General features: G+C 37.5%; 2 protein-coding genes and 1 long non-coding RNA gene across 4 annotated transcripts; 1 reads left to right on the plus strand and 2 right to left on the minus strand.

The window, feature by feature from the left end:
• Nucleotides 1-923: 923 nt before the first annotated feature.
• Nurf-38 (Inorganic pyrophosphatase Nurf-38) lies at nt 924-5,346 on the minus strand. Of its 2 annotated transcripts, none has more exons than XM_071701961.1 (8): nt 5,130-5,343; nt 4,166-4,404; nt 2,661-2,747; nt 2,507-2,570; nt 2,309-2,371; nt 1,932-2,145; nt 1,749-1,858; nt 924-1,452 (listed from the first exon to the last, which is right to left on the minus strand). In XM_071701961.1, the coding sequence occupies exons 1-8, from the start codon at nt 5,341-5,343 to the stop codon at nt 1,421-1,423; spliced, it is 1,023 nt and encodes a 340-aa protein (XP_071558062.1). In that variant the 3' UTR covers nt 924-1,420. The 2 variants fall into 2 exon arrangements, with proteins under 2 accessions (XP_071558062.1, XP_071558061.1); XM_071701960.1 differs by lacking the exon at nt 924-1,452 and adding an exon at nt 1,462-1,622 and having other exon boundaries at nt 5,130-5,346.
• Nucleotides 5,347-6,836: 1,490 nt separating this feature from the next.
• On the plus strand, nt 6,837-8,883 carry Prx5 (Peroxiredoxin 5). The gene is made up of 4 exons (XM_071701963.1): nt 6,837-7,044; nt 7,662-7,799; nt 8,153-8,284; nt 8,414-8,883. The coding sequence occupies exons 1-4, from the start codon at nt 6,940-6,942 to the stop codon at nt 8,603-8,605; spliced, it is 567 nt and encodes a 188-aa protein (XP_071558064.1). The 5' UTR covers nt 6,837-6,939; the 3' UTR covers nt 8,606-8,883.
• Nucleotides 8,884-9,980: 1,097 nt separating this feature from the next.
• LOC139770189 (uncharacterized) lies at nt 9,981-11,717 on the minus strand. Its single transcript, XR_011717679.1, has 3 exons — nt 10,967-11,717; nt 10,461-10,849; nt 9,981-10,405 (listed from the first exon to the last, which is right to left on the minus strand). It is a non-coding gene; the product is annotated as an uncharacterized lncRNA (long non-coding RNA).
• Nucleotides 11,718-13,513: the final 1,796 nt, after the last annotated feature.

The raw sequence follows: 13,513 nt of genomic DNA on the forward strand, positions 1-13,513 counted from the left end.
ATCTAAAATGGGTCTTCTATATATTAAATATAAAAAGTATTGTATTAATATAGATACTTATTTTTTTAATTATGTACGATATTTTCAAATCGATTTTTGAAAATTGATCTTTTTAATACGGTCCTTTTGGTGAATCGATTTGTTGTTCAGATTCAAAATCGATTTAGAAATTGATTATTATGAAAAGCGAACATAACTTAAAATTGCGCAAATATTTTTATATTAAATATATCTTCAAAAAATATATGTATACATATATGTAACGTATCTAACAAACAAAAAATATCTAATATTTCATATTTTAACATTTTAACATTTTAGATTTACTACACACATATGCAGAAATATACTTCTCTTAAATTTCATAACGTATTTTCTAACAAAAAAGTCATTGGATTATATTCCTCAGGTTTCTTCTACTCCTAAAAATAAACGAGAAATTACCATTTATTCGATCTTTTTAGGAGATACGGCAATTTGCTTTTACACTCTCGAGACCCAACTGCAGAATTTATCGCACCAAAGGGCTCCTCTACTCTGTGGGTCCACAGCGGATGCGTGCCACGTGAAAGAATATATGTAGTTCCTAGCACATGTTGCTAAGTACATTTTCAGAAGAAGACAAATGTCTCTTTGGAGACCGCTATATGTGGAACATTGTGTCCAAAGACGTGGGCTCGGTGAAATACAATAAGATCAATTTATAATCACGTCACATTTGCCCATCCAATCACGGCTTTTCCACATTATTTGAAAAATACCGCGAAAGAGCATCTTTGACTATCCCTCTCAAATTCAAGATAATATGTAGAAAATATAAATAGAATGTGTAAGGTATAAATATATGAATGAGATGTAATATAAATATTCCAAAATAATGTGAAAAATAAGGATAACTCTTGGAAATAATACATATGCATCCGTACCCAGGCCAATTTGTTTATTGTTATCTCCATATTAGGAAAAATACTGAAGAGAGAACTTAACCGCGTTTTTTTTTTTACTAAGGAACCCATCTGCTTAAACCTGTACAGCTATATCACAACCCATAAATGAGATTATGTCTCTTTCATGGTACATCGAAACGTGCCGTTATCGATGTAACATCATTGGATAATATATATGCGGAGCATATTCGAAAAAGTGCTATTTGTATAAACAGTTTATCCTATGTCACTTAATTTAACATAATTTGTGTACCTATTAAAAAAGAATGAGATTTTAATAACAACAAGCAGTAGCGCCGCATATATATTGAATTGTTTAAATGCTATTTATAATTATTCGAATGCAATGAAAAAAATGTATTAGTGAAAAACATAAAGGATGATAAATGAGAAAGAACTCCATGTTGAATATGAGCGAACGAAGAAGCTGACTTCGATATAGTTGACTGAACGAAGATATCCTTTTTTTATCTTCATTTAAGATGTACGTAATGCCATTTATCGACTGAAATCATACATTATAATAACAATTTAATGAACAAGGGTTTTAATTCACATACATTCAGCATCAATAAAGTCTTCATATACATGATTCAAATATTCGAAAAGTAAATACAATTTTTAGGTCCCATCATAACTATTACAATTTGGGATGCATGAAGTAATATTTGTCAACTGAAAGTGAATTAGAACATTACAAGTACTATTACATGTGAAAAAGAATTTTTAAAAAACTAATGAGAATTCCAATTCATATAAAAAAGAAAATTTATATTTATCTTTATTGTTATACTTATTTACCTATTGGTTCGACGGCTTGAGGTTCTACTGGCTCAGGCGCCTTTTCTAAAATCTCCGCTGCAACTTCTGTGGTAATCTTGAAAGGACTCCCCTCCACTGTTACATTAGAACTGTAAAAATAATACATAAAATACCATCTCAATTGCTTTATCTATGACAATTTGAAAACTAATTTTTACGTACCAGTCTATTTCACCAGATGAACCTTCCTGTTTGATTAAATTTTGCCAATGTTGATGCACTTCATCAATAATGTGCAGTGCAAAGTCTCGTGTTTTTGCTTCCCCATTAAATGCAAATTGATTTTCTGGTTTTCCATCCGGAATTTTATATATCTTAAACCATTCAATTGTAGCTTTCAATAAGCCTGGGAAATGTGTCTCCATATCGCTTATATCTGCAATAATATTTATCAAGTTAGCGATACGAATAAAAAACCTCCTATTTGAACTTTCTGCATGTTCAAGAATTTTAGTCGAAAAGAATGTATTATATTAAGTATTGCATATTAAGTACTGCATAAGCATAATCTTAATAAATGTGAATTAAAATTTAATTACCGTTCATTTGATCTGCCAAAGGATCATTAACATCAATTACAATAATTTTCCAATCAGTTTCGCCTAAAATAAAAATTGTTCATAATGAAATTTAGATACTATAGTATTTTTTCTGTGCATATAACTTATCCTAATATATATTTTGGGAAATATATCTGTGCAATAGTTTTAATTAATAAATAACTTTAATTATCTAACCTTCATCAATAAGTGCTACAGTTCCAAGAACTTTCACTTTTAATACCTCGCCTCGTTTGGCAACCTATATCAATGCAAATATATTTGTATCAATAATTAGTACATGACAAATAAAACTATTTTTGTGAAATATGTCACTGCAATTATTCCTCACCTTGTATCCTATTTCAAGAACATCAATAGGATCATTGTCACCTTTGCAGCCTGTTGCTTCATCCAAAACATCAGGATTTTCCCACGTCTGTTAATTAAATATATTATTTAGTACGGTTATCTTTATTATAATAACAAGTACAAAAAATAACAAATTATATAGTATTAGAGAAAAGTGCCCTATTATGAGACAGGATCCTAATATGAGATATATGTCAAGCTAAAAGGCCCTATATAGGCCCCATCTGTTGATCTCACCATGAAAAAACCCCGCCATCTCATATTAAGATTCTATCTCATAATAGGGCACTTTCCTCTATATTAAACAGCTTTTAATAAGAGATAAAAAATATATCTTTTCTGTTAAGAAACCAGGAAACGAAATAACATTTCAAGAGTAATGGAAAATAATAAGTGACAAATATAAGTGTGCGCCTTGAATTACAAGCTTATATATGTGCAAGATATATGAACATGAGATAAGGATTATATATAGATATCCACTTAGTGTCAGTTCAATGTATAATTGCTCAAATCAATAAGACCGTCATTGAATCACACGTATTATTATTAGGAAAAGATGATAAATCAATGAGATCATCATTGAATCACACGTATTATTAAGAAAAGAGTGATAGTTTATCTATGATATTTGATCAAGTAATGATTAAAAGAATGTATTTTATAAAAAATATACTTGACGAAAAATGCTATCGCGTCTCTGATATAGGCTACGGTCAACGTGACGCTACAAATGCTTCGAAGCATTCCTCTTCTCTTTTCTTTCAAGAAAGAAGGAGAACGCTCCAAAGCATTTGTAGCGTCACGTTGACCGTAGTCATAGGCAAGTGTTATAAATGCAATATTTTTTAAATTTAAGTTTTAAACTAGCTTTTTTTCTTCATTTCGTTCAAAAAAGTCCTTTTTTGTTTTCAGTTTCTTTAAGGCTACAAAAAATTGTGTTTGTGTGTGTGTGTAATATTTTGTGTAGTTTTAAAGAAACTGAAAACAAAAAAGGACTCTATATATATATATATGTATAATAGCTCAGTAGTAGAACAGTTGCTTCTTGAGCAAAAAATTTAGACTCCTGTGGGCCTATTCTGTAACTCTTAAGCCCCTTGCACAATAGGCGATAGCGATAGCGATAGCGACAGCGATAAAGTTGCCGACAAAGCTATACCTTTGTCGGCAACTTTGTCGCTGTCGCTATCGCTTTCGCTATCGTCTATTGTGCAAGGGGCTTTAACGACAGTTTCGTTATCGTTATATTTGCGTTGCGCATATATTATATATGGTAAAAAAGCTGCGCAACGACAATATAACGATAACGAAACTGTCGTTAAGAGTTATTACAGAATAGGCCCACTGTTCCTGTCATTCCACATATAATGTAAGGAATTTATAGTGAATAAATATTATTCCACTGTGATAGAAACAAGAATCGAAAATGCTATCAAAATATGCAATTAAATAACAATTGAGTATTGTTGCTAGAATTCCTACTTGTGGCAAAGCTCCATAATTCCATATGTAACCATGGTGAGGGAAACAATTAGCGACAAATCTCAATTTGTCTTTCTTGACATCCTGCTTAATGGGATTCAAAGGCTCTTTAAGACATATCTCCATTTTGGCGTTTGTCCATCTTGGTATTTCGACAATCATGTGCATGGTCTTGTTTTCTTCGTTGGCATAGAGCGGAATGTCATGCATAGGCGAGATTGGGACACCCGACTCATTTTCTACAAGTAAGAAAAAAAAATTTTAAAGTATTGTGAAAGAAATACATATAAAATATTAATTATTCAGAATAGTTATTCCATATGCTAATTCAGAATAACAGTTATTCCACGTGCAACATTGTCTCAGAAAAATCTCTGATATGAAGAAAACGATATAAGACTGAAGAAAAATTTGTATGCATAAGAACATATGTCTGAAGCATAATCAGAACTCATTCCTAACTTCCTCATTCCATGATGTCTAACAAATATTATACTTTCACTCAACAGCCTAAATGTCACACGGTCGTAACGAATCAGATCGATGTGGGGACCGTGTGAAAAAACAATCGTGGACGTTTGCCATTCGAAACGTCGTTATTTCATCCGCGAAATGCGTCGCAAGTAACGGCGGTAACGAACTTGAAGCCCGGGATCGAAATCCGACCGTTAGAAAACGGCGCGCGATCGATCGGAGGCTCCTCTGAATTATTCACCGTCAAGACGGTGCGCGCGAAGACCTCGCTCGCGGTGCCGCGATGCCGTGTCGTTCGAGAAAATTCGAGCGAGTCAACGCAATTAATGATAACGTCGGAAACGTTTAATGGCATGCCGCGCGCGAATGTACATCCGTGACCTCGCGACCTTAACGAAGTTCACGGCCTCCTCTCGGCCTCGAGTGCCGACTTCCGCGGCTTACTCAATTGTCGTATCTACGTCACGTATATCACGTCGAATATACTCACTTAAAAATACTCTGTAGTCCGTGCTATTGAGCGCACCCCTCTCGACGGTTGTGTACGACATGTCTCGGCAAGGTTTCGCGAAAGCAGCGAGCTTCGTCAACGCCGGTCTACTGGTTGTTACGAATCGCGACGGAATAGCGAGAGCGAGCCTCGCCAAGCCGTGGCAACGTAACACGTGCAACGTTACCAGAGACATTTGGAGACATTCTGCCATCTGTCGTCCCGCGCGCGCGCGCGGCGCTCCTCCGCCAACGCTGCGGGAGAAACGTTATCAACGTTATCAACAGCAGAGAGAAGCCCGAGAGAGGCCATCCCGGCCAATCCCGGCCTTTTTCGTCGGACCATCGAAAGCCTCTGGGGGTCGATTCTGTATCTTGGGACGAGGTGAAAATTACAAAAGTGAGGAAATTCGCTAGAAAATCTACAATTTTATTTGTCGAAATCTAGTAAATCTGTTCACTTTTGTAATTTTCACCTCGTCTCAAAATACAGAATCGACCTCCTGTACACTATCGCCAGTACACATCCATTTTCGAAATTGGTACTACGTAGCCACGTTCATTTTCCGACACTGCCGATAAAACATCATTTTGGTGCGCGTCCGTGCTACATCTGCAAATTGCAGTTTGCAGTGTCGGCAAGTGTCGGAAAGAAAAAAGTGAGAGAGAAAGAAAGGGCTATTAGATATTTAACATATAATATAAAATAAGTTAATATTTATCGATATACATATAAGATATAAATATTAAACTGATTCTCAACCAATTACAATCGAGAATATTTATATCTTACATATGTATCGATAAATATTAAAACTTATTTTATATATTTTTATTATATGTTAAATATCTAATAGCCCTCTCTCCCTCTCTCATTTTTTCTCTTCTTTCACTTTCACACTTCTCAGACAGCACAATGTCCAAAATCGGGACATAAGACATCTTTTTAGCCATCTTTTCGTAAGACATCTAAAAGATGTCTTTTAGACGTCTTATGTCCCGCTTTTGGACATGTGTGCTGTCTAGGTTATTTTAAATAAAAGACATGTAATTACCTTTTTCTAATGCCCATTTCTATCAAGGCAGATTAATTTTAATCTCGGTTTAATTTTACTTCTTATCTTTTTCTAGTTCTAAGAATAGAAAAAGATAAAAAGTGAATTAAACCGGGTTTAAATTTAAGTTATTCTATATTGGTAGAAATAGACATGGACCAATTTAATAGTCGGCGAAAATTACAAAAAAAATTTATTAGAACACTGATCGATATTTGAAATTTTTTAACGCTATAATCTTGTTGATAACATGAATGATAAGCACAATTTCATGAAAATGCGCGATATATCGCGTGAATGTATATATGTCTCTTTTCAAACACATTTTTTTACTATAATTAAAGACAATTTCTCTAATTATAACAATCTTGGAGCGATACTCCATTAACTCCATACATAACGAATGTTTTTCAATGGCGCTCATTACATTAATGCACCAGAAAGATTGATATCGAGACTATATCTTCTGCATGTACAAGTTTACGTGGGCTTAATTACGCTTAATCATTTCTAGAGGGATTTGATTCGATTTGTTTTGAAGTTAGCGAAACGCACGATGAATAAAGCCGCTATTACGGAATTACATAATAGGATCATGCAATAGAGCGTGCAATAACGTGCCGGCCCTGCCGCCCCTGCCGGCCGCTCATCTGTGAACGTTCACAACGAATCGCTAGTTTCGCTCGCGACCCCGTATATCCCGTAGCGCACAAATTGGTATTTGCATTTTGCACTCGTTGCACCCGTACATACTACATGAGTCAGCTGCTAAGCCGTGTTGTTTTCGCCAACGGACGGTGGTCGACGTTCAGTTGTTTCCCACGAAGCTTTCACGTATCATCACGAAAAATGGTTATTGCCGTGAGTATTCTTTGATCTGGTTATCTTGGTAGCGATTCCATTGATTATCTTTCCCTCCTTTGAGAGATTTCTCCTTGTGATGCATCATGAACATGGAATGACGCGCAATATAAGTCTAGATATATGTACTTATAATCGCTGATCAAGGCTGCGTTCCGATATTCACTGTCAGTACTGAAAAACTATAATGTACGTCACGTAAACTATAGATTTTCAGTACTTGCAGCGAATATCGGAACGCAGCCCAAAGCTGATAAGACCAGAATGCAATAGATTCTAGACACTACAATGACAATGTTTGGGTAGTTTTACAGTTACTTGTATTGCTTACCTATTGCATCGTGATAAACATTATATAATTTAAATAGAAAAAGATAGAATTAATTGTGATTAAGGCAAACTTGTGCTAAGGCAGACAATGTAACATGTAATTTATGTTTTTGACATATGTATGTAACATATATATTTAATTTATTTCCAAAGTGATTGCTAATCGCTGGTCGAGTTTCTCATATTCACGCGAATAGATGTCTTGTCAAATATGATGAATGATTTCCCTTTATAGGAATAATGTCCCTTATTTAAAGACAAAAGATCAATTATGAATAACTTTCAAGGTTGGTGACAAATTACCCAGCGTGGATCTTTTTGAGAACACGCCGGCAGACAAGGTGAATCTAGCAGAGGCTGCAGCTCGGTCCAAGAGCATCATAGTGTTTGGTGTGCCAGGTGCATTTACGCCCGGTTGTTCAAAGGTAAAGAAAGAAAACTAATTTCTTAATAGTTGCCTAAATTTTTTATAAATCTAACACTTCCATACATCTTAATAAAATAAAATTAGAAACCTTTCTTTTACTTTGGATATATAGCTTTGGATCTAATTTTAATTTTTCTATTAATGCAATATCTTTTATTTAAATTTTCTTTATTTAAACTTTTCAGTTATAACAAAATTATGTAAAATTTTTATTTTTTAGCAAATTTATGCAATTATATTGTATATGTAGATGTATAGAATGTAATAGGATAAATTTTTTGAATGATAGATTACATCAATATTTGTGACAATATGTGTGTAGGTAATTCAGTTATTAATATTGATTTTCAGACTCATTTGCCTGGTTATGTTCAAAAGGCGGGTGAACTGAAGAATAAGGGAATTTCAGAGATTTTCTGTATCAGTGTTAATGATCCATTTGTTATGGCAGCCTGGGGAAAAGAACATGGTGCAGCAGGGAAAGTATGCTCATTTGATTATTGCACCTATCAAATAAAAAAAAACTAAAAAAATAATTATTATATTACAATTTAAATTTCCTTAGTCTTTTGTAATTGAGTTATTTTCTAAAAGGGTTATTTCTATTCTTAGGTACGAATGTTAGCTGATCCTAAAGCGGAGTTTACAGATGCCATTGATCTTGGTATGGATTTACCGGCCTTAGGAGGCAAACGCAGCAAACGTTATTCTATGGTTATTGAAGATGGAAAAGTAAAGGAGATCAATGTTGAACCAGATAACACTGGTCTATCCTGCTCCCTAGCGGATCGTATCAAAGTTTAAAGCAAGGCTATCTTGATATTTCCTTTTTTTTTCATCTTTTATGTGTGTACTGTTAATATTAAAAGGTACTTTTATTCCTTGAACTTAGCAATTTCGTTTTTAAATTGAAAAAACTGTTGTGATACGTTGCTTTTAGTTAAATTTTTGTATGTTGCGATAGAAATATTTCTATGTATGTTTCCATAATTTTTTTTATTATATAATATATCTTATGAAGATATCAAGGAATGTTGCAAAAGTAGCTACTTGAATGCTTAATAAATCCAAATAATAATTTATCAATTTCATAATTATACATATCTTTTATAACTTATGAAGAAAATTAGTGAGGCTTACATTGTATAATAAAGGTTCATTAATGAGAAAATTCAGATTTTTTTTTCAAATAAAAAATTCTAAAAGAAAATGCATTTCTGATCGAACTTGTAGTATTATGCATTATATTTTGAGTATATTGCGTAATATACACATACATTGTAAACCATTTAGCATACATGTGAAATTTTTATTTATCGTGAAATGACTAGATAGATTCGTTCTACATTGATATTTTTTGCATTTAAAACGAAATAAGTATAATAATATAATATAATAATTAAATGAAAGAAAGAGGAAAGACAAAAGAACAAAAAGTTGTATTACATTCGATCTGGAAGTGACTTCTTTTTATTAACTTTTTATCTTTTATTATCTTTTTATTAAACTTTTGCCTTTAGTCGAAGGTTAGCTGGAAGTGACTATTTCAGGTACATAAATTTACGTCATAAGTCATTAGTAACTGAAGACATTAATATCAGTGCCGCCAGAAAATGAGACGCGGCCCGGTCGTCATGGAGATGGAGGGGATACTCACACAAAACATGAACCACGTCCGTGTGCGCTCAGTGCTTCGATTGCCTTCGGCTGAATAAAAGAAGGCAGACATATGATATTCTGTCCTTCTTCCTCCCGCTCGATCCGTACCATAACTCGGGTGTCCGCATTTCGTTTTACCACGCAGTCCACACACTGGCAATGTTATATGTATATGTACATACAATTTGTAATACTAAAATGAATAAAAATATTAAAATATTAAATATTAAATAAAAATAAATAATGTAACGATACACCATAATAACGTACCTACGATAATTCACTCCGCGTAAACGAGTGAATTATCGTAAGTTACTACCGAAGTAACGCTCGCGTAAAAACGCAGTATATTTCTATTTTTATATTTAATTTAATATTTTTGTTATACAAATAGAAATGGCATAGCAATTTACATTTTTGCAACCAGTATTTTTTACTTTCCTGAAAGCGAGAATTGTGTATAATTGTGCAGACCATTGTGCAGATATGCGACCAATATGTACCAATATATACCAATATATTTATATTCTTCAAAATTATTTATTTAAATAATACACGTTTATTATACATTACCGTTATGTGAGTTATTGTATTATGATAAACTCATTTATGCTAGTAAAGACATATTTCCTTTTCCTTTTCCTTTTCCTTTTCCTTTTCCTTTTTTTTGCCTTTTCCTTTTCCTCTCTACCTCTACCTCTCTACCTCTACCTCTACCTCTACCTCTACCTCTACCTCTACCTCTACTGCAGCCTTTCTGTTAAGCCGTTGTGTACACGATACTAGAAATCGGGCTTTTCCTTTTCCTTTTCCTTTTCCTTTTCCTTTTCCTTTTCCTTTTCCTTTACTTTTACCTTTACCTTTACCTTTACCTTTTCCTTTTCCTTTTCCTTTTCCTTTTCCTTTTCCTTTACCTTTACCTTTACCTTTACCTTTACCTTTACCCTTTACCTTTACCTTTACCCTTTACCTTTACCTTTACCTTTACCTTTATCTTTACCTTTACCCTTTACCCTTTACCTTTACCTTTACCTTTACCTTTACCTTTACTTTTTCCTTTTCCTTTTCCTTTTCCTTTTCCTTTTCCTTTTCCTTTTCCTTTTCCTTTTCCTTTACCTTTGGTAATGCACCAAAGGCTTAAAGCCTTGTGTACTCGATACTAGAAATCGGGCTTTTCCTTTTCCTTTTCCTTTTCCTTTTCCTTTACCTTTACCTTTACCTTTACCTTTACCTTTACCTTTACCTTTACCTTTACCTTTACCTTTACCTTTACCTTTACCCTTTACCCTTTACCTTTACCTTTACCTTTACCTTTACCTTTACCTTTACCTTTACCTTTTCCTTTTCCTTTTCCTTTTCCTTTTCCTTTTCCTTTTCCTTTTCCTTTACCTTTACCTTTACCTTTACCTTTACCTTTACCTTTTCCTTTTCCTTTTCCTTTCCTTTACCTTACCTTTACCTTTACCTTTTCCTTTCCTTTTCCTTTTCCTTTTCCTTTTCCTTTACCTTTGGTAATGCACCAAAGGCTTAAAGCCTTGTGTACTCGATACTAAAATCGGGCTTTTCCTTTTCCTTTTCCTTTTCCTTTACTTTTTCCTTTACCTTTACCTTTACCTTTACCTTTACCTTTACCTTTTCCTTTTCCTTTTCCTTTTCCTTTTCCTTTTCCTTTACCTTTACCTTTACCTTTACCTTTACCTTTACCCTTTACCCTTTACCCTTTACCTTTACCTTTACCTTTACCTTTACCTTTACCTTTACCTTTACCTTTATCTTTACCTTTACCCTTTACCCTTTACCTTTACCTTTACCTTTTTTTTTTTTTTTTTTTTTTTTTTTTTTCGGTGGGAGAAGGAAAAATGCCTCGACGCATCCCTGACCCCGGCTGTCAGGGTATGTGGGGCTTGCACCCACTAAAAAACCTCTCCCAAAAACACAGACAAAGGACCATAGTCACGACACGCGGAACGACCAGAGGTATGACATCACGTGACGGGACGGTCCGTGCGCCGAAGCGCCCAGAGACATATAATCCATAGACCACAAGACACACGGGAGGTCACACCGCGGGAGACAGGATCCCCCCGGGGGAGATAGGTTCCCTAGTCGAAGGAAGTGCGCGTGTGCGTCACCCTTCGACCGCCTCGGATGCCCCTCATGATGATAGCATGCGGGCATCCATATCATCGAGGGGCTTCCTCATTGGCTGCGAGACCATCTCCCCCAGAGGGGGCCCCCCGCCAATAAGACGCACACGAACCGCACTGGACATGTACGAACGACAACGAACAGGAGTCCCCTCTATCCGATAGAGAGGATCCACGCAACACAAACACGAGTCCGATTTCTCGGGCTCGTCAACACGAAGGATACGTATACCCACCACCAACAAAAGGACTCGTCGCACGAGTCCACAATTATTAGCCAGGTTTTACCAGGCTATAGGAAGGCTGCGCCCCCCTCCCAGGCCCACCCCGTGGGGAGGGCCCGGGAGGAGGGCACAGAGACATTAAAAACCCCCGATCCCCCCCCGCCGAGCCACGGAACCCCAGGAGGACGACCGACCGCGACACGCAGCCTCAACGGAGCCCATGGCCACCACTGCACCGCAATGGTGCCAGAGCCCCGCAAGCAGCGGTGAGCAGCGAGCCACGGCCGACCCACCCCCCCGGGGAACCGCAACCCATGGCGGAGAAAGACCAGGGAATAAACAAGAAAGACATAATGTAAATCATGACCGCACCCGGGAAGCGCCCGGAAATCGACAGACGCCGACCACCCCCGAGCCACCACCCCCCCAGAGATCCGGGAGCATCGCACCAGTCGATGCGCCGGACCCCAGGAGGATAGCAGCCCACAACCGGCCGGCACCCGACAACACCGGAGAGCACCGAGGGCGGTCCCGCAAAATCGCCGCGATAGCCGCGCACAAAAGTCCGGCGCAACGCATACGATAATATCATCACGCATACAACTCAGTTCAACGCACGCAAAAACCCTACGGGTCTTCGGGAACCTGTCCCACAATAATCCCAGGCTCCTCCAAGCCGAGCTGCCTCCTCCTTTCATCGTCCTCCTTGGTGCGCATGACGCGCTCTGCGAAGACCGAAAAGGCCCTCCATTTTTCGCGGGAACGGCAAATAGCCGCGACGACAGCAGCGAGGGAAAGATCTTGTCCTATTACAGATATCAATTCCCCGCGCTCCAAGCCCCAGGCATTGCAGGCCGCAAGGGTGTGCTCGGCCGTATCTACCGCAAGGTTGCAATAGCGGCATATTGGAGAATCCTCTCTATTAATTCTGTACAAGAATGTGGCAAAGCAGCCGTGCCCCGTCAGCAATTGGGTGATCCTGAATGTCAGGAATCCAGAAAGTCTGTTAATCCAGAAATCAAAACTTGGAGAGATGGCGTCCCTGGTCCTCCTCCCAGGGAGCCGCACATCCCTCAAGCGTTCCTCCCATTGCTCCATAAGCACAAGCTGCTCCTCCTGTCGTACTTTCACGGGCGCATCAGGGTAGAAGGTCCCAGACTCTCTCATGACCCTGAGCCTCAGGTACGTACGCCGAAGACACGCCGCGTACAGTTGTATCGGCGGGATTCTAGCCAGCAGTGTTGCGGCCTCGTAAGAGACGCTACGGTACGCCATAACTGTCCTCAGCGCGATAAGACGGATCGCGCGCTGGAGGACACGCTGCTGATTTCCAGATGACGCAAGCTCCTCGCTCCAAATTGGGGCGGCGTACAAGATAATCGAGGTAATTATGGTATAATACAGTCGGCGCTTGCACTCCAGAGGACCTCGCAAGTTAGGCAAGATCCCGCAGAGAGCTCCGCTGATCCGGGTGACCTTGGATGCGACATACGCGAAATGGTTACAAAAATTGAGCCTCCGGTCAATATAGACGCCCAGATATTTCATACTGTTCGTGAACCGTATGCGGACCTCCTCTACCTCGAGATAGGCATCCCGGGGGCAGTGACCAAAGAATATCGCCTCCGACTTCTGCCAAGACACCTTCAGGCCCAGTGCACGGATATTAATCAATAAGCGCT

The sequence above is a fragment of the Temnothorax nylanderi genome, unplaced genomic scaffold, assembly GCF_030848795.1.
Source record: "Temnothorax nylanderi isolate EJ_2023f unplaced genomic scaffold, tnyl_v1.0 TNYL_tig0027_pilon, whole genome shotgun sequence".
Classification (NCBI taxonomy): Eukaryota; Metazoa; Arthropoda; class Insecta; order Hymenoptera; family Formicidae; genus Temnothorax; species Temnothorax nylanderi.